This window comes from Bombyx mori, chromosome 5, assembly GCF_030269925.1.
Source record: "Bombyx mori chromosome 5, ASM3026992v2".
Classification (NCBI taxonomy): Eukaryota; Metazoa; Arthropoda; class Insecta; order Lepidoptera; family Bombycidae; genus Bombyx; species Bombyx mori.
In genome coordinates, this window is record NC_085111.1 from 2763783 (window position 1) to 2786074 (window position 22292).

General features: G+C 37.1%; 1 protein-coding gene across 4 annotated transcripts in view; it reads right to left on the minus strand.

Annotated features, from left to right (window-relative positions):
- Positions 1 to 7159: 7159 nt before the first annotated feature.
- Positions 7160 to 22292, minus strand: part of LOC101741547 (solute carrier organic anion transporter family member 74D) — an 87633-nt gene continuing 72500 nt past the window's right edge. For all 4 annotated transcript variants that reach the window (XM_012695706.4, XM_012695705.4, XM_012695707.4 and 1 more), the window contains exons 5-11: positions 19682 to 19846; positions 17718 to 17843; positions 17059 to 17192; positions 15956 to 16074; positions 14704 to 14900; positions 14186 to 14362; positions 7160 to 13076 (exon numbers count right to left, since the gene is read on the minus strand). In XM_012695706.4, coding sequence (XP_012551160.1) covers positions 12889 to 13076; positions 14186 to 14362; positions 14704 to 14900; positions 15956 to 16074; positions 17059 to 17192; positions 17718 to 17843; positions 19682 to 19846 — 1106 coding nt within the window. In that variant the 3' untranslated portion in view covers positions 7160 to 12888. The remainder of the gene's footprint in view (positions 13077 to 14185; positions 14363 to 14703; positions 14901 to 15955; positions 16075 to 17058; positions 17193 to 17717; positions 17844 to 19681; positions 19847 to 22292) is intronic.

The following is a 22292-nucleotide window of genomic DNA, read 5'->3' on the forward strand; positions in this document are numbered from 1 at the left end:
GTAAGATCGAATTATTATTTGAACAATATGACGTAGTACAAACTAAAATAGAATGCCTCGCTGACGATTTCAGCTCGCAAAGCACAGAGAGAGAAGATTTCGAATCGATTTATTACAAATCCCTTTCACAGGCTCAGGAGATTCTTTCTCGTAATTCTAAATTGTTACAAACCGATGCGCATAGTTTTGAGAGTTGTTCTCATGTGAGTAATCATAGCCTGGTTAAATTGCCTACCATTAGTCTACCCAAATTTAATGGTTCATATAACAACTGGCTGGAATTCCATGACACCTTCAGTAGTCTTATACATTCGAACGAGGCGATAGGAGAAATTAATAAATTCCACTACCTCAGGGCCTCGCTAGAAGGCTCTGCTGCTGTACTACTTCAGGAGATTCAGTTCTCTGCCAGCAACTATTCTGTGGCGTGGAAGCTGTTATGTGAGAGGTACGACAATAAGCGCCTATTAATTCAAACACATGTTAATAATTTATTTAATATAGACGCAATAAAGAATGAATCTTCGTTTAATTTAAGACGTTTCATAGATCAGCTGAATAAAAGCCTGAGAGCTTTAGAGTCGCTGGGCGAACCGACTGATCATTGGGACACTCTTCTCATCCACATGATGAGTCGTAAAATCGAACAGAAGACGCTGCGTGAATGGGAAGAGTGCAAAGGTCGTCTTGATAAAGAAAAGCCCATTTCTTTGTCCATATTTCTCGATTTCATTCGTAACCGGGCCGATCTATTAGAAACGATGGAATTTACTCTCCCTAACCTTCCTCACACACAAGTTCAGCCACCACAGTCGCCTAAAGGTCAGAAAATTCAAACATTAGTTTCTGTTTCCGGAACGCAGCCGTCGTCGAGTGGCGGCGCTAGTATTTTTTCTGGTTCCGGCACAACATCGTGCCCCCACTGTAATGGTGAGCATTATCTTTATAAATGTGATAAATTTCTGAGCCTTAATAATGAGCAGAGATGGGAATTAATTCCTCAGTTCAAGGTGTGTTACAACTGCTTTCGTAGTGGTCACTATTCGAATCGCTGCAAAAAAGGTGGTTGTACTTTATGTAAGCGTAGGCATAATACGCTGCTGCACACCTATTCTAATAATAAACAGAGAATTAATCAGCCCGCTCCTAAGCGTGACACTACGGCAATCATCTCCGCCATCCAGCCTGAACCTCCTGGTAACCACGGCCTAACGTTAGCCACGTATTCTGCCGCCGCACCTTCAGAGATTAGTAAAGATGGTATGTTTGCGACGGCTCTCGTTAAAGTTGTTGATAGTAATGGTCACGAGCACATTATACGTGCTCTTCTGGATTGTGCGAGTTCGTCTTGCATCATTAGTGAGAAAACGGGTCGCTTATTGAATGCCAAGTATATTAATATAGATAAACCTATTTTCGGCATCGATAAGACTAGAACTAACACTTCAAAAATGTGTTATGTTTCTTTCAGTTCACGCACTGAAAATTATTCCAAATGTCTTCTTTGTTATGTATTGCCGTCCATAACTGACGACGTGCCTTGCCATTCATTTGATGTTTCGCATTTAAATATTCCCGCTAATATTATTTTAGCTGATCCCCAATTTTATAGGGCGTCAGAAATTGACATGATAATTGGATCTAATATCTTTTGGGATCTGCTCGGGACGCGAAAGATCAATCTGGGAGATAACATCTCTATCCTCTGGGAAACTCGACTTGGCTGGTTGGTGGTTTCAAGGGATCTAAGTGATGGTCAAGGATCTGCTCCCCTAATGTGCAACTTCACAAAACTTGCAGACATTTCTCAAGATCTTGATCTTGGCGTTGATGTAACTCAGAACTTGCTGTCGCGGTTCTGGCAGCCGAAGGAAGTCGGCCTTAAGTCATCATACTCCGAGGAGGAACGAAAATGTTTAGAACATTTCGTTAAAAATACGAAACGTCTAGCTGATGGTTGTTTTCGTGTGCGTGTACCCTTAAAACAATCTGCGGACTGCTTAAGTAACAGACAACTCTAGTTACCTTGCCGTAATGTCTTAAGCAGATCGGCCTTAAATGCAGTGACAAGAAGATCTCAGAGATCATCATTCACGACTTCTACGTGAATGATCTCCTCACGGGGTCTGACTCATTTCAGGAGGCGTTGGACATTAAGGAAAAGTTGCCGCCGCAGAGCTCGCCTCCGCCAGGATGCCTCTGCGCAAGTGGAAGTCCAACGATCCTCTACTCTGTCTTACTAGTGATCCGTGCGACGATAGTTCGTCCCTCAGTTTAAATATCGGATCCCTTGAGTCGTGTAAGACATTAGGCCTCAATTGGCAGACAGCCACAGATGAGTTTTCTTTCTCTGTCGATTCGTGTGAAGCCTCGCCTTCTACGAAACGCTCTATGCTTTCTGTCACTGCACGCATTTTTGATCCCATGGGGTTAGTTTCTCCCTGCATCGTTCCTATTAAAATACTATTGAAGCGGCTATGGGTTCATAAGTTATCATGGGACGAACAGCTCCCATTTGAAATAGCCAAAATTTGGACTAATATAATTAAAAGCCTTCCGCTTTTAAATAATTTGCGCATCCCTCGCCTTATTGTTTGCGAAGCTTATACTTATGTGGATCTCCACATTTTTACAGATGCGTCGCAAAGCGCCTATCGTGTTTGCCTTTACGCGCGAAGCGCGAACGTGTATAGACGAATCAAGGTCTCGTTACTTATGGCCAAGAGTAAAGTGGTTCCATTAAAGCCAACTACGATCCCTCGGTTGGAGCTCTGTGGGGCTCTGGTAGGAGTGCGCCTCTACGAGAAGGCTATTGATTCGCTCCGGGTTCAGGTCAGGCATACTACTTTTTGGACTGACTCGACGATTGTGTTAGGCTGGCTTAAAATGTTGCCTAGTAAATTACAGCCTTTCGTTCGCAATCGTACGGTGGAGATCATGGAGAGTCCAGACTCCCTGAAGTTCGTCCTGAAGTCTCATTGCACCTTTCAGTTCCACGTGATGATTCATTTATTGATTTCAGCCGATTCTCAAACCTATCTCGACTAAAACGTGCTGTACCTTATGCATTGAGATTCATAAATGTATGCAGAAAGCTATATCCATAAATCAGTCATTTAAGCTCTAAAGAGTTACAGAACACTTTGAACTTGATTATTAGGAAAGCTCAGTCTGAGTTGTTTGTCGAATACAAGCTCCTAACTCAGGGACATTCGTTATCTCCTAAAAGTCCCCTCAACAAGTTCAATGTCTTTCTTGATGACGCTCAAATTATGCGTGTTGGTGGCAGGTTTGGAAACGCGTCGGAGTTTTTGTATGAGAAGAAATATCCTATAATACTACAGTCCACTCACATTCTCACAAAACTCGTATTCAAGGCTGAACATATTAAGCTTATGCACGCTGGACCCCAACTATTATTAGCTTCTATAAGAGAAGTCTACTGGTCTATTGGCGGTCGCAATTTGGCCAAAACCACTTACCATAATTGTATAAGATGTACTCGCATGCGAGCATAAACAGTTTCTCCTCTTAAGGGAAATTTACCTGTGCACCGCCTCGCTCCTGGTCGCCCGTTCGAGTGTGTAGGCATCGACTATGCTGGACCCATCTCGTCCGTTAACCGCCTTGGTCAAGGTTGTAGAATCGTTAAGGTCTCCATCGCGATTTTTGTATGTTTCAAAACAAAGGCGATCCATATAGAATTAGTAGGTGATTTAACCAGCAATAGTTTTCTCTCTGCGCTACGCCGGTTTGTATCACGGAGAGTTAAGCCTACTCATATTTATTCGGACAATGGTACGTCATTCGTCGGTGCGTATAAATCAGTACATTCTTAAAATCTAATTGCAATTCTTTGCCTGATGCTTTGATCGAAGAAGGTATTAACTTCCACCTGTGTCTACCTTACTCTCCTCATTTTGGGGGTCTTTGGGATGCGGGGGTTAAATCTATTAAATTCCATATGCACAGAGTATTGGGAAATTGTAATTTAACTTATGATGAATTGATCACTGTCCTAACGCAAATCGAAGCAATATTGAATTCTCGGCCGCTGACTCCACTATCAAGCGATCCCGATGACATGATACCGCTTACTCCTGGGCATTTTCTCATTGGCCAACCCCTTACTGCAATGCCTGCTGCTGAGTACAAGGACTGCCGGCTAAGCCATCTCACCAGGTTCCAGCGGTTAGAGCTTATGCGACAACATTTTTGGGCCAGATAGTCAAAGGAATACATTAGTGAGCTGCAGCAAAGAACAAAATGGCGCACTAATCAGTCATTGCTGAAGCTTCACAGCCTGATTGTGGTGAAGGAAGACAATCTCCCGCCACTTAAATGGAGACTGGGCCGCATAGTAGCTGTCTATCCAGGGTCCGACGGAGTTAACCGGGTCGCAGACATTCGTACCTCAAGCGGAGTCATCAAGAGGTCTTTTAATAAGATTTGTCCCCTGATTGCGGATTAGTTTTGGGTTGAAAGGAAACCTTTCAACATCCGGGGGCATGTTTGGAACTGCAGCAAAAAGTTTAGTTGCAAAGCTGTCATTTATATTTTTATAATTTTTAAATTTTGTGTCTAATGTCAGTAGGAATAAACTGTCAGCCATGAAAGTTGCATCATAATTTTATTTTATTTTATTGTAAAAATCTTCCTCCTCACAAATATAAATATCTAAATAAGAAACCGTCCGCTACAAGCTCTGTAATTACCCTCTACAGTGTTTACTGAGATCATGTCCTTTTTCAAACAAAGTTTAAAAACAGATTCCTAAGCAGTAGGCAGCGGCTTTGTTGCGCCCTTGCTTAAATTCATATTGTCCATGAGCAAAGGTGAACATTTAACATCCTCTAGGTAATCACGTAATAAAGCCATTAAATGAATATAATTTTATGTAATAAAAAATAATAATTACACATTGTGTTTAAAATTGGAATAATATGAATACTTATGGTCAACAGCGTACAAACTTGTCCTTTCATATCCGTCATGATGTAATTCACTGAATCGTTTTTTAGTCTTATCATTCTCTGACTAGCAAAAATAGCAATACATACGTTTGAGATATTTCAGTGAATTTATTTGTAATCACAAAATTTTTTGTAATTGAATCAAATTTTTTTGTAATCACAAATAAATAAAAATTCTGTTTGAATTTATCAAGAAGCAATAATAACATAGATTACAAATAATTTTATCAGATTTCGGGATTTCGTGGAATTGAAATTGAATTGAGAAATGAAATACCTCCAACTTCTAATCCTAAATCATTTATTGGATGTACTTAGTGAATGTCAAAAAAAATTGAATCAGTAAGAGATCAGAAGTAAATAACATTTAAGTACATGTTTTTAATAAAAATCCAAACAAACACCCAGTGATAATATACCATAGATAATACACATAAATTTGTTATAAATAAGCAATTCAAGCATTCAACAAAAATGTTTACGGGCGTCGGCCACTAGATGGCTTCATTTCTCATGTAGGTGGCATGTTACATATTACCTATCCTATATTTTATTTATAATGAAGGATTTTGTAAATTTTCAGAAACCACAAATTAATAAAAATTAATCAATTTGTCTATAACAAATAAAGAATTGTATGATTTATTATTATTTTTATTTTCTGTGTTTAGTTATACAATAATTAAATACCTCAACTCCAACAACATAAAAGTTTAGGGGCATCCGCTACAAGATGTCGCTAGTTTCCATACAGAAAAAAATATTTGTCTTAAAGTATTGCAATTTCAGGGCACTGAATATACACTAGTGTGAGAGCAGTAGTTATTTCCGTAGTATTGAATATATTATATATTTTAATGTTTGTACTTTCAATACAATGTTTTGAAAACAATCCAAACCTACGTCGTTAGGAAAATTCAATCTTGATAAAAACTAATATTTTTTCTAAAATGTTTTTCATTGACAAAATAATAAATGCAATTTTTTTATTTTAACCTACTTCGACCAATGTCATATAAAAATACCTTTAAACCTTTCTCATTTTGCGACAATCTCTGTTAAATATTCTTGTGATACTAAAATGGAGTGAAGATCAATTACCGAATTGTTGTGATAGCATTATTTATTTATATTTATTACACTTCATGTAAAATTTACATTGGCGGACTTAATGCCTAAGGCATTCTCTACCAGTCAACCATAGGTAGTGCAGAATAAATAGTGGTAGGTGCAATGAAATTTATATTAAGTTACAAATACATACACAAAAAAGAGTATATATACACAATCACATATACAGATACATACATACACAAGTACATACAGTACACAAAGTAAATAAAATTTATCAAATGCAATTTTTTAAAAGTCTTATTCTGTTAATTATTAGGTACATATAATGTAAGTTCCTCGGTTGTCACCGGAAAAAATCTTTTGGTTCCCGTAGTAATCGTACTAAAAACAATGTAGCAAAAAAAAATCCGTTAAAATCGTGTCCGAAAGAAAAATATTTTATCTAGGTAAATCTATTTAATCTTATTATAACACTTGACAATTTTCTATGTAACCAATACTTTGGTTTACATGATCTACGGACCACGGTATCCGAGATTAAGCTGCAACTGTTTAAATTATTTTATTGGGGATCCAAAACTGAATTAGGATACAGGATATGTTGTCAAACTCTTATATTTAACTAGCTGTACCCGTTCGCTTCGCTGGACATTTAAAATTAACATTATTATTTCTCACCCCCACAAAGATTCTCATAATTAACGCCCCCGCAACTGGTGTAGGGAGTCCAACACTCGTATAAATATTAGCCTATCCGTTAAGTACATGCATTTTCTACATGGATACCAGGTTTCAAGTCAATCGGATTCACGGTTCAGTAGTTTAACGGAACATCCGTCAAATCACTGTAGATTTATATATTAGTATAGATTTCAATAAAAAAAAACCCTACTTATTCGTCGGTAGCCTAAGGGGCTATTCCATTTACGCGGCGGTAGATGACCTCACGGGACTCAGCCTGAGATAAATTGCTCAAACTAGCCCTAGCAAAGGCCGTGCTTCGCAGAATTTACCACCGGATCGAAATCGCCACCCACTGAGAAGACCCGGCGAGAAACTCAGTGAGTTTTTATTTTACTCATAAAAATAAGTCAATAAAAAAAAACCATAGAAAGATTGTAAAAATTTATTCAAATAACATTGAAGTTTCATTATTATTGTTTTATTATTATTATTCCTAAATTCCAGAGGTATTATTAAACTATAAACTATAACGTAGACTAGTAAAATTGTGTTCACTATTAAAAAAGACGTAATTTACATTACATTTGATTATAAAATCTAAAACTTACTTCATTTCAAACACACATAATAAAAACAACAATATTCTAAGCTACCATATTGTGAAGTGAAACAATCATTTAAAAATTAAATATATATATAAAGATACTTTTAAACAACAACATAGCATAAATGTTATATATACTGTTCAAATAATTATTTAACTAAAATGTATACACGAATACAACAAATAATCATTAATTATTATTAAACACGCTGAAATTGTTCTAATTTATACCTGTATAAAATGTATTTTTTATATTAAAGACAACGGGACAATTTAAGATAATGTTACAACAAAAATAAAGACAATAAACATCCTCAATACTTAATATCATTATCTTATATAAATCCATAGATCATTATTAAACAATATTGCAATGTTGATAATTAAAAAGAGCACAGATAAATTATAAAATCATCAATATTGGTTATTCTAATTCTAATAAAACATGGCGATTATAAACATGATCGCTCCCGAGACGTTTACGCTAAGATATATTTTTTTTAAACAAAATAATTGCACTCCAATATAATGCACTGTTTACGAAATTAAGGAACGTATATATACTTTTTAATATTGCGGTCATAACTATGTATAAAACATGTAAACATATAAATTCAACATACTATGTTACTTCAAAGTGTATAACTGGCCTTATTTGTTTAAATATTGAGTAAACCATTTCAAAAAAAAAACATATCCAAATTCAAATCGACATTATTTTTAACATAATATAATTTCCATGTCTATGTATAAAACATGTTTTTTTATTTTATTTTTTTTAAAACCTCATAGTCCGTCACAGACATAAAGTGCCAAATAAGTCGCTAAATATTTTTTGGGTCAAGCTGCGTAAATTGTACAATTTAGCATATTATTTTTAAATATAATTCATGTATACATAATTGTGTATAACACTTTATACTATACGAATATTCTGACGCCATTTTATATAAATGGCGATTACAAAATAATAAAAATCTAACATACAATTGAAATAATATATTTATAATAATATTTTCTTGCATATTTTATTTACCTACATATTTAAAGTAAAACCACACACACACAAATAACATAACATCACAGATATCGTGTTTATGTGTGATGCTTCGAATATTATGACTCGTTTACATTATTTTAAAGAAAACTTTTTTTATTATCATTGTGTTATTATACTGTGTGAAATGTGAAAATGCGGTTCGACAATAAAAGCTGATGCATATTTCTTACTGTGACACAAAAAACGACGTAAAAATGAAATAAAAGGAATTTTGTTTCACTCTATTTCAAAAACAGGTATAGTAACCGGCAAACATCGTGAGCAAATGACCTTGACTGCGCAGAACCGAATTTTAGATCACTTTGGTGGTGAGGGTGAGGCGCGACGGCAGGGGAAATCGTATCGAGCGCGTTATTGGTAGATCAGTCGAACCTTGCGTCCCGCAACGCGCCCTCGTTCCGCTTGCTCCCAAAAGTACGCTTGCGTACAGTGAAAAGTCTATCGTTATTAATCGTTAATAAATTTTGTTATAATTGCTTGTTGACTTTGTTGCCATTGCTATTTGTTGAGTGTTTGTTGATTTTTTATAAAAAATACACTATGCCGCGACAAACTGGTGTAGTATTCAAAAGAAAGGGTAGAAAAATTGTGTACGACGTATATTGCTTCATTATAAAACAGGGGAAGAATGATATTATGGAAAAAGTAAAACAGACTTCGGAAGCAACAAAAACATCAGTGAGTACTGTTAGGTGCATTATTAACGAAGCTAAAGGCTCTGGCTTGCTCCTCGTGAAAAGATCAGGGAAGAAGAAAGTTACCGGAATGGATAGTTTCGTTCAATCTGTAATAAAAAGATGTAATCATAATAACTACATAACAAGCAGCGAAACTCCGTACCGTAGAAAGACTTCGAAAATTTTAAAGAAGATATACATTTTAATGGCTCGGAATGAAGTTTACGACGAATTATGAAAGAGCTAGGCTTCAGATGAAAAAAAAACAGAAAATAATCGGAAGCTGATAATTGAAAAAAGTAATATCGATTACTACGAATCGAATATCTTCAAAAAATAATAAATTATAGACAAAAAAGAAGATCGAACCGACCGAGTCGTAAACTACACCGATGAGCCCTATGTCGACTTATCACGATGATGGCGACTCGGGTGATGAAAACAGTGATGATGATAATGGTCAAGATTATGATAACGAAAAAAAAAATTACAAATACCAGCTTCGCTTCTACTGAACGAAGACCTGGCAACAGCTCTAGTTTTGACTTAATAGAAGGAATATCTATTTTACCCCAAGATTAAACTTATTACAATTATTAACCTATATTTTTTGTTGATGTTCTAATAAATATAAAAATAAATACATATGTTGATTTTAATAATTTAATTGCATTATGACGCAGAGTAAATAATGTTTTTGCACGTGAGTGTACCATGCGCAAACTTACCCCCACTACGTCAACAAATGCTCAAGAAGTTTGCCGGCTATTATATGTGTGAAATATTTTACAATTGACAAGTTTTTACAGTGACATTAGTGATAAATTGTTTAAATAGATAATAACGAATAATTAAAACTTAGAATGTTTTTTATTTATATTGATTTCTTTTATTGCTTAAATGGATGGAAGAGCTCACGGCCCACTTAGTGTTGAGTGGTTACTGTGGTCTATAGACATCAACAACATGAATGCCACCACCCAACTTGAGACATGAATTCTAAATCTCAATTTTTACATTACAACGTCTACCTCACCTCTCTAACTGCAACGCATTACTGCTTCACGGCAGAAAATAGGGGGGTTGTACCTACCCGCGCAGACTCACAAGACGTCCTACCATCATTCAAATTCAATTACTAATACTAAAACTTAACAAAAATGTAAACGAGGCATGTTTAAAATAATGTTTTCTAATTTTATCGATAAACTCAATATAAAAGCTCTAAATAAGCTAACTAAAACTTTTACACATGGCCCAGCCTTGTATTCGTTTCACTTAAAATGATCAACTAAATAAAACGACAGTGGTATTATAATAACATTAAAATTAAAAATAAAAACCCTAAATAAAAAAGCTAAAACGTAACATTAAAATGTGATTATAGTGTTTTTACTTAAATATATATTATTTGTAACATTATAATATTATTTACATTGAATAATAGTAATTATTATTTCGTATAATAAATTTGTAAAAAAAAAAAATTACTAATAACTAACAATAAACGTCTAATCACTAGCCATGTAATTCGCAATAATAGAAGTAGAATAGAGTAGTTGTTACACTGAAAAGAAATTACGAACATCTCTATGGCTGATATCGATGTGTCAACATTTTTATCATTTAACGAACATTAATAGTTTTTTTATAGAGACATCTGAACTGTTTCACTATAGGCCCAGATAAAAAGCAATTAAGGAAATCATCTAGTTTTAGGTGTGGTTACGACCAGGATCAACTACTATCTATTTATCACGGGTAATTATTTTAGACGCAGATGAACAAATGCCATCACCGTTTAAGTCATTTACTATATAAGTATCATTTTGAACCATTGCGTTTGACCTTATAAGAAGTTCTTTTATAAATTTCATAAACATTGTTATGTATTCAACAAAACTGATATTTTTTTTTATTGCTTAGATGGGTGGACGAGCTCACAGACCACCTGGTGTTAAGTGGTTACTGGAGCCCATGACATCCCACAACGTAAAAGCGCCACCCACCTTGAGATATAAGTTCTAAGGTCTCAAGTAAGTTACAACGGCTGCCCTACCCTTCAAACCGAAACGCATTACTGCTTCACGGCAGGAATAGGCAGGGCGGTGGTACCCACCCGCACGGACTCACAAAAGGTCCTACCACCAGTAAAAATATGATAGTACTTGTATTGTCTAGTAGTATCTTGTTACGAAATCTACTTTTGCTTTTATCACTTTAGAAATAAATTCGTGTATTTGTCGCATTTTCTACAGTATTTATATGAATTAAATTATCATAAACCATAAACATTTTCTTTGGATTTGTTCGTGTTGAACGACTTTCGATTTCTCGATTCAGTGTAACACTACGTTTAAGGTTATGTATATTAATGTCTCTCAATAAACATAACTCTATTAAGACAGACATTGCTTACAATAGTAAATGTTATTGCATAAAACTCCTTCAAAAATTGTTTTCATATTCAAAAACGGGGCATTCAGAAAGACAATGTTAAGTTTCAGATGTTAAAGGTAATTTTTTTTTTCAATCCCTTAAATGAAATTCGGTAAAGATCTGAATCGCGCTAACGACAATTTCTAATAAAATCTTGTAGAATAACAATTTTGATGTTGTTATAAGGACGACATTTAATACGTCGGTCAGTCTACCGAATAAGCGCGATGAAATATTTGTTCCTATAATGAGGTTTGACATTGAAACACAACATAAAACTAACATTAAAAACAAAACAACTCAGTCCCAGAGTAAAATTTTTCACTACGAAATATGTAAAACCACAATATAATAACAGCAAAAACTATCATTATACTAATAATAATAGGTATCGTGATGATTTCGTTTTAAAGCGAATCTTATTAAAGAAAAAGAAAAAAAATAGATCGAATAAATCGTTTCCATTAAAATATTTACGATGCTACTCTCGAAAAATTTTCCTAATTGAGTTTAATTTTGCTTTTAAGATTATCGATATTTAAAAGTAGCACATGATCGATACTTCGTAGTCACACAAACATAATAATATAACCTATGTATATTTAAAATTTATATTACTTAGTATTTTATTTAAAAGTATATACTTCTATACATTAAAAAAATGTATCTAAATTCATTATTATTATGCGTGTTATATTGAGCAGTACATACAGCACATATCGATTAAATATTTTACTATAGGCGAATAATGAATCGATAAAAATATCGATATTAAATTATACAATATATATTGTTATAGAGTTTGGTCGTTTATTTCGAATATCGCATCATGGTTTTGTGATATAAATAATATTATTGTACTTTCTAAGCTATTCTTGCTAGCCGTTTGTTTTAGTAACGAGTTATCGACAAAGACAATTTAAAACATGAGAAGTGGAAATGTACCGAAACATTGGATATCGATTTTTATTGGTTTCTATATCCTGAATCTTATCTAAATTTTTTGAAGACAAATTTTGTCGATTCTGTGTAGCAAAATTGATGAATAAAACCTTTAAAATTAACAAATAATGTCGATTAATTATTTTAAAAATCATATTAATATTGTGTATAATAAAATATATTTGTTCAAATAATGCACTAATAGGATATAGATAACCAACAATATAAATGATAAGGTAAACAGATGAAATGCTTACAAACAGTGACGTCACAGGTGCACGTCATACAGCCACGTGGTCCGGGGAGGGAGTCGCGGGGCAATGCTATGTCGATGTGACCGACTTCGCTCATCACTAGTTGAAAGTAGAAAGTATCATAAAACATACGTTATCGATACGGCCACCACTAGAAGTGCGACTCGTATGAACAGTGACGTCACAGCTGCGTGTCGGTGGGCGCTGCGAGCAGCACGTGGTCCGGCGAGGGCGGCGCGGGGGGTGAGGCCGCCAGTGCGGGGAGGGGGGGGCCGCCCGCCTCGCTGGGGTTCATGTCGATGCGCCCCGCCTTACTCCACACCAGCAGGTCCATTATGAAGGCGAGGAACATGATCGCTGCCGAGAGGCCTGTTGATGAAACACTTTTCAAAGCGACATTTCCTATAATAATAGTGTGCATGCGGCAGAGATGCGAATGTTGAGATGGATGTGTTGAGTGACAAGAATGGACAAGATAAAGAATGAGTATATCGGAAGAAATGTAAAAGTAGATGTATGGAAATGGTAGTGCAAGGTAAAGGGGGAAGAGGTCGACCGAAGAAGACATGGATGAAGTGTGTGAATGACGATATGAGAGAGAGAGAGGAGTGATGGTGAGATGACGGCTGATAGAAGAGAATGGAAGAGAAGAAAAATTAGCTGTGCCGACCCCACTTAGTGGGATAAGGTGGAGAAAAAGAAAAAGAATTTCCTATAATAATATTTTTTATCTAGTAAATGAATCGAAGAACCATCCATCCTATTGGTTTGAAGAGTTAGTGACGTCTGAACACCACCGCCAATCTTGAGACATGAACTGTAACTTAGATTTCATGCGAATAGTTTGCAAACTGGCATGCACGATTATTCTCTCGTTAGACTAACGCCATTGTTGGTATCGACCTCATGAGCAACACCTGGCGTATGTATACGTGCCGATACTGTAAGACCCATTTCTCTAAGCAAGCACCTTAAGCGACTTCCATAATCAATGATGAAGTTATGTGTAAAAAAAAAAGTTCGGAGTTATCGTATGTGATATGACATTGTCACGATGCAATCATGATTAGTGGGATAGTAGTTAGGCCATACAATAGAGACTTCGGCCTCGCGATTCTGTATAGGTGACGGATTCGGACGTACACGGACTCTATTATTCGTTTAATGAAATTTTTGAATCGAATATTAAAAAATATATATTTTTTAATCTTTATTCCTTCGATGGATGGACGAGTTCACAGCCCACCTGATGTTAAGTGGTTACTAAAGCCCATAGACATCTATAACGTAAATGCGCCACCCACCTTGAGATATAAGTTCTAAAGTCTCAGTAACAACTGGCTGCCCCACCCTTCAAACCGAATTACTGTTTCACAGCAGAAATAGGCGGGGTAGTTGGTACCTACACGTGCGGACTCACAAGAGGTCCTACTACCAGTAAAATATATAATAATCTAGAACACAAGAGTAATGCTGACCCAAGTAGAAGTATCTGAAGGAGTGCGTGTCGTAGAAGACGCAGGCGCCGAGCTCGCCGCACGCGTAGTCCCGCAGGCGGCACGCGGCGTCCACGGCCGCGCCGAACACGATGGGGCACGGCACGTTGCCGAACACGCCGATGGCGAACTGGATCACGCCCATCGCCATCGCCTTGTCTGGAACACCACACACACCTGGTTATGTACCAACCAAACGGAACCCTATCGATTAATGACAGCCGTGGAGCTTGACTGAGTAAATATGAGGCGTATTTACGTTACCAGGTTTTAAACCCAGTTTTTTTCCTACATAAGCTGATAGCCTTTAGAGGCTATTTCAGCTTCACCCTAACGTGTGTAGGTGAGCTCACGGGGCTCAAACCTGACGACGTTGCTGACACGAACCCTAGCAACAGCAGTGCTTCGCAGAATCTACCACCGGATCGGAAACGCGACCCACAGAGAAGATCCGGCGAGAAACTCAGTGGGATGTGTCTGTGGGCTGCAGGAGTACTGACCGTGCTTGTCGGTACAGCGGATGATGAGCAGCACGGCGCCGACCTCTCCACTGGCGTGCACGAACATGATGGCCGCGAAGATGGCGATGAAGACGTAGATCTGCGAGCACGGCACCCCGCACTCCCCGCTCACCGCGTACCCCTCGGGCGCGGCCAGCTCCTGGAACGTTCTATTGTGCAGATCGTACAGCTTCCCCCTGCAAAATAAAACGCACACCCTGTATTGTCATAGTTCGCGGAAACGAATACAGATGGCGCTGATACACAATAATTATCAACTTGAGTTTTTTTTTTCACTAGGAACTCTAGATTTACTTTGTTATACTAAGCTTGTCGTATTTATTTATTACAAAGACGAATAAACGAGCCACTAAGCCGTTGAGCAGTCACTGAAACCCATAGATATTACGATGTAAATTCTCTCGTCCACCTTGAGATATAAAGTCCAGTTTTCATTGGTAGAGGGTAATGGCTAAGGCAACTTTTAAAACAGAACATATGACAGTTTCGTGGCAGAATTCAGTATAGGATACCAGGATAGTGGTACCTACACGTGCAGGTTTACTATACGTTCTCTACGTAATTAAACAATGATTACACAAACAAAAAATCGTAACCTATTTTTATTGTACAATACATATTATTCGTTCGTGAGAGAATTCATTCATGAACACAAGTTAAATACACATTTTGCGTGGAGTTTTTTTACTTATCTGTGGGATTCGAACTCTGGCACAGTCGCATCTCTCTATAGGAGTACACCATCTTATCTATTAAGCCACAATAGCTTATTCGATTTTGTTATGTTTGTGTAAGAGTAATGATTATTTTACTGATTATCCTAAGCGATTAAAGAAACCACCAAGTAAACTATTAGTAGATACTACGAGTACACCTTGCGTCTTATTCATCAGGCCGTGGAGGCCTCTAGTTCCAGAAAGCAAACGATTCGAATATCCCCACTAATGACGTCACGCGGCTTTCAAAAAGTACTTTACTGGTGGTAGGACCTCTTGTGAGTCCGCACGGGTAGGTACCACAACCCTGGCTATTTCTACCGTGAAGCAGTAATGCGTTTCGGTTTGGGTAGGGGGGAGGGGGGGGACAGCCGTTGTAACTATACTGAGACCTTAGAACTTACATCTCAAGGTGGGTGGCGCATTTACGTTGCAGATGTCTAAGGGCTCCAATAACCACTGTCGTCCACCCATCTAACAAATAAAAAAAAATTAAATAAAACTTCGGTACTAACAGATCGGTTGTCGCACTTCCGTTGATACACGAACAATTATAATACAAGAATGTATTGTTGTCGAGCTGCATGCTTCCCATGCAGCCGGCCTGGCAGGGCGAGAGATACGTGTAAGAATCCTGAAAATTAAATAAAAAAAAAAACATTAATAATTCATACATACGGTCACAATATACCGGCTTTCATGTCAGTGTCGACCTCCTGTACACACGGACACGGAAATAAAGGATTAGTTCTTCAATTTTTGGCACCAAAATTTCGGATATTACTTTCGGGTGTAAAAAAAGTCCCATTGACGTAAAAAGGTAAATTTAAATTATGGTAAGGTTAAATAAAGGTAAGTTTAAATTTAAAAAATACACAAAGCCTAAAGCTTCAAAGTTTTAAGATCAATTTCGCTTGTCCAGAATTCCGTGCACATGTTCTCACTTATTCGTATTAAATTCGTCTCAATAAAATTATTTTCAATAAACTCTAATCCCTATATGTTTAAAGTTCAAAGTCTCATGACGTTTCAATATCAACTTCACTTGCGTCGAATGTTATGTTTCATTCGCCGATTTATCTCAAGACTGTGAATTGTATCGTCTTTTTTTTTTGTTTCTACCTAAGCTGATCAAAGCTGAGAGGCTATGTCAGCGTAACCCTAACAAGTAGGTGAGCTCACGGGGCTCAAGCCTGACGACGTTATAACACTGGCCTTAGCAAGAGCAGTGCTTCGTAGAATCTAGCACCGGATCGGAAACGCGACCCACTGTCAAGATCCGGCGAGAAACTCAGAGGGATGTGTCTGTAGGTTAATTTACTCGCCGAGCCCTTCGTCGCAAGCAACGGGTTCTACGAGAACGATGACCGGAGTCATCATTCTCCTGCCCTTATCCCAGTCACCTGGGATATGTTTTTTCCTTCCATATTCCTCTACTATATACCATTTCTTCGCTCCCCACTTACACGATAAACGATGACCGGAGTATCGTCAGTTAACATCGGCGTCTCATTTAGATATGACCAAATCATATTTTAAATGGTAAAGCGCGGTTTTTTTTGGGACAGAAACCGGCATGGACCTTAGTACCGACAGCAGATAAACTATTATTGATTACCTGTCCACAGACGGGGCTGAAGGAGGCGTTCTCGCAGTGACACGCCATGCTGCAGGGCAGGGCGCTGTCGGAAGCCGCGCTCAGGTACCGGTAACTCTTCTCTGGGCAACTCACGAACATCAGCGCCACCATGCCTTCAAGAAAGCATCCGAATTGTTTTGGACGTGTCGTACATTTTGAGATTTTTTTATGGCTTAGATGGGTGGACGAGCTCACAGCCCACCTGGTGTTACTGGTGTTACCGGAGCCCATAGCCATCTATAACATAAATGTCGCTACCCACGTTGAGATATGAGTTCTAAGATCTCAAGTATAGTTACAACGGCTGCCCCACCCTTCAAACCGAAACGCATTACTGCTTCACGGCAGAAATAGGCAGGGTGGTGGTACCCACCCGCGTGGACTCACAAGAGGTCCTACCAGCAGTAAATACGCAAACTATAATTTTGCGGGTTTGATTTGTATTACACGATGTTATTCCTTCACAGTGGAAGTCAATCGTGAACATTTGTTAAATACGTATTTCATTAGAAAAATCAGTACCCGCCTGCGGGATTCGAACACCGGTGCATCGCTCGATACGTATGCACCGGACGTCTTATCCTTTAGGCCGCGACGACTTCAGCACATTAACATTTAAGACTACCCCACAAACTCACCGGCACTATAAATGGCGGCTGTGGCTGCAGTCCAAGCGGCCACCTGTCTTGCGGACGGTACAAGCTTCAATATGACAACTCCCGACGTTATTATACCGAGTCCCATCACCAGGATACCACCGAGAGCTGGAATGTAAGAGGTACCGGGATAAAATTATAATAACCTACTATGTATCCTAGGGTTTTGATCGCCTTCATCTTATCCGACTGCGATAGCAAAGGATATCAGAGGATTTAAATATCCATTTAAAGTAGGACATGTATTAGATCCGTCTTAGAATGGGTTTCGTTTTTTTAGAACTTTATCATAATTATACAATAGTTCACTATGTTTGTATTTAAAATATTTTCTCAAAGGGAATATTGTAGATTTTAATACATTTGTATACATACATGTACCTAATATAAAAATTGGTTATAATATAAAAACAAAAAAAGAAGTACGTCGACATAATAAAACGAACTAACATTTTTTCGCGCAAATGTACATAGATTCGTCCACGACCCTCAACCCAGCAGTCAGGGGGACCTTGTTACTGCACTATTCAGTCAAAACACGTTATTTCGGATCCTCCCGATCCACTAACGGTGCTTTTAGGTACCTCAAGCACCGATCATCGTTCTCGTCGAACCCGTCGCTTGCGACGAAGGGCTCGACGAATAAATTAACCCACATACACAGCTCACTGAGTTTCTCGCCGGATCTTCTCAGTGGGTCGCGATTCCGATCCGGTGGTAGATTCTGCGAAGCACTGCCTTTGCTAGGGCTAGTGTTAGCAAATTCTCTCAGTTTGAAGCCGTGAGCTCACCTACCCATCCGGGCGTAGCTGTAATAGCTGTAATAGGCTACCAGCAAATAGGTAGGTTAAAATAAAAAAAAATCACCTTCATTTCGTAATTCAAAATTAACGAAACACGTTACATTTTCCCGAGATAAGGAAGTTACTCACGTATTTCTACTTTTCACACTTTTTCTAATAATATAATACAATAAAAAGTTTATGTTAATACATGTCACAAAATATCTTGCGAAATTTCATTCAAATTGATTTGTCATTTCAAGGTGATACGGGTCACAATAACACAAACTTTCACATTTATATATATATGTATATTAAGTATACTTAAATAAATTTTATATTAAAACTTTCCTCTTCTTATGAACGTTGGGCAAATTAGTTATAAGGTAAGAGAATCCTTTAAGGATGTATACAATATTAAGACCGTAGCTGGAATAAACTTTAAGGCTACCAGAGAATTACTAGGGAAAAAGAGACTGTAATACTGTTTTATTTTGTGGTTTGGTAATTCCCCCTTTTTTAATATATTGCGAGGGCCGAGAGTCTATTTACTATAAGCGACATACCCCTTAATACGTGACATCTATCTTTGTAATTAAAGGTCCGTTTTATTTGGTATTATTATTAACAATTCAATGCTATTATTTGAACTTCAATTAAATTAACGCCATTCAAATGACTAAAGAACTTCTTTTGTTATGACATATTTACCAAATTTCAAACTTTAAATAGCTCTCTGTAAAGTTGCAAAAAATTTGCTTAAACCAAATAACCTTTCACCTGTCGATATAATGAGAAAGTTAATTTGTGTTTAGATTTTATTTAAGTACCTTCGAACCCAAGCCATCGCTGGAAGTAAGCTTGGCAGTTTTTTTTTTATTGCTTAGATGGATGGACGAGCTCACAGCCAACCTGGTGTTAAGTGGTTACTGGAGCCCATAGACATCACGCAAATGCGCCACCCACCTTGAGATATAAGTTCTAAGGTCTCAAGTATAGTTACAACGGCTGCCCTACCCTTCAAACCGAAACGCATTACTGCTTCACGGCAGAAATAGGCAGGGTGGTGGTACCCACCCGCGCGGACTCACAAGAGGTCCTACCACCGGTAAAAAGTATAACGATTTTCTGTCCTTTGGGAAATACTAATGAAATTAAACTGACCAGACACAAGATTGGCATCGTGTGTCGGGAGTCGGAACTGCTTCTCCAAATATTTGGGTAGGAAACTGTAAACTCCACTGATCGGCATCAGATGCAACACGGAGCTGGCTGTCCTCCACATCAGAATGTCGTTCGTAATCTGCCTCTTGATGGCCGCGAAGAAATCTGAAACGGGAGTAACAGTTCATTGTCTTCACGATCGTAAAAACTCCAAGAGACGTGGCCAGTGTGGCCACTACTATAGGAAATAAAACAAAAGTATTATTAGACAAGACTAGGTGTGAATAATGAGATAAAAATATAAAATGTAAATTTTATCTGTGTCACCAAAGTAGATTGAATATGCATTATTATTAAGGGCTAGCCGTACTGGTCCGCTTCGCTGCACATATAAAATTAGCATTATTATTTATTGTCATTATTATTAGGGAGTCCAACACTCATATAAATATTAGCTTATCCATTAAGTACATGTATTTTCTACATGGATACCCATCTTCAAGTCAATCGGATGCATGGTTCAGTAGTTATAACGGAACATCCGTAAAAACCACTGTAGATTTATATATTAGTATAGATAGTATAGATATAAATAACACGAAAACTACTGATCAAAATTTGATAAAAATGAAATGCAAATACACGAGAAGTTCCATCATTCAAATAAATAAATAAAAACTATCAAAATCGGTTCATCAAAAAAAAAAGATTGAGGTTAACTCACACACACAAAAAATACATCATCTTTTTTTATGAAGTCTTTTAAAATAAAAACTAAAATAGCAAATACAAACGATAAGATCGGATAGTTCACGCGATTGCCAAAGAGGAAACGTTCTAAATCAAAAAGATAGTAAATTCTATAACGGCGCGGCCGTCACTGTAATAACTCATCCCGATATGTACGACTATACTGAATTTATTTATTATTAAGGCTAATTCTATTTCTGAAGCGATACATTGAACGTTAACGTTGAGACGTAAACAAAAATTAATTTTAACTAATCTTATTATATTATCTGGAACGCATTACTGAGCCGTTAGACTGAAAACTGTACCCTATATATCCTTTATCAGAGATATGTTGATGTCGTGATGTGTAAATAATTTACATGGTATAATCAGTGAAATCTGTCTAGTGGTTATTACATAACAAAAAGTTGTGGGATCGACAAACATCTAAATATTAATATGTGAAGCAAAAACTTTGTACCCCTTTTTACGAAAATTGCGCGGACGAAGGTGTATAAAATATCCCACACTAATAATACATTAAATCAATAAAAAAAACATTACACACACTACTACGTATTTGACACACGCACGCCTGCATACTATTTGTTTATTGTCAAACTTTTCTTATTGCTTATAGTCTGTGGTCAAATTGAGAATAGATTAAATATTTGTTTGTCTTTATTAATATTTGTCTAAAGTGTAGTCTTGACGAAATCTGTGATTATAGCGTAAGTCTTTGATAATAGAATCATAATGCTGTACAGATTTTTAATTTCAATTAATCATAGTCGAATGTCGACTACCAGGGAACCACTAGTATATATCATTATATTGTAGGAAGTTTCTGAGCTACTGCCGAGAGATATATGTACTTTCATTTTATTACCATAAACTGGTTAGTTCGCGTTTCCACCTGCGATTGTGTGATAACCGCAACACACAGACGTCACAATGAGAATTCCATCAAATATCTTAGTCAAGAGATTCAAGTGTTAAGTGTCTTCAATAACAACTGTCCCCCATCGGCACAGCCCACTGAGTTTCACTCCCGAGATGTTCTCAATGGATCGCGATTTCGATCGGTTGGTAGATTCAGCGAAGCTCGGTTCTTGCTAGAACTAGAATTAGCATATTCTCTAAGGTTGAGTCCGTGAGTTCATCTACCCGTCTACGCATAGCTAGGGACTATTCCCCCTTAGGTTACCAACGAATAGGTAGGGAAAAAACAACTGTCCCTTGAACTAAGACACAAGTAGGCGTGGCACGCCGTTGTGAGGCTGACCCGTACTATTACTGTAAAAGTGTTATAATCAATAGCTATATAAATATATATATATATATATATATATATACTTAGTCTGGCCATAAATACTGTTACAATTAAAAATAAACAAAATATTACATTTCAATTTGGAATCTGTCATTTTTATATGATTGCTCATTGGGTTTTCTCATTTTGGCGCCAATACATTGTACAATATTTTGCGATATTAAAATGGAGTGGGGTGATAAAGAGAACCGAATCGCTGTGATTGCATTACACAAAGTAGGTATGGAGCCAAACGCAATTTTTAAAACTCTCCATACGCTTGGTATTAGTAAAATGTTTGTGTACCGGGCTATTAATAGGTGCAATGAGACCTCCTCTGTTTGTGACAGAAAAAGATCTGGCCGTCCACGTAGTGTTCGTACGAAAAAGGTGGTCAAAGCAGTAAGGGAAAGAATTCGAAGAAATCCTGTCCGAAAGCGAAAGATTTTATCTCGGGAGATGAAGATAGCACCTAGAACCATGTCGCGTATTTTAAAAGATGACTTAGGACTTGCAGCCTATAAGAGACGTACTGGTCATTTCTTAACTGATAATTTAAAAGAGAAT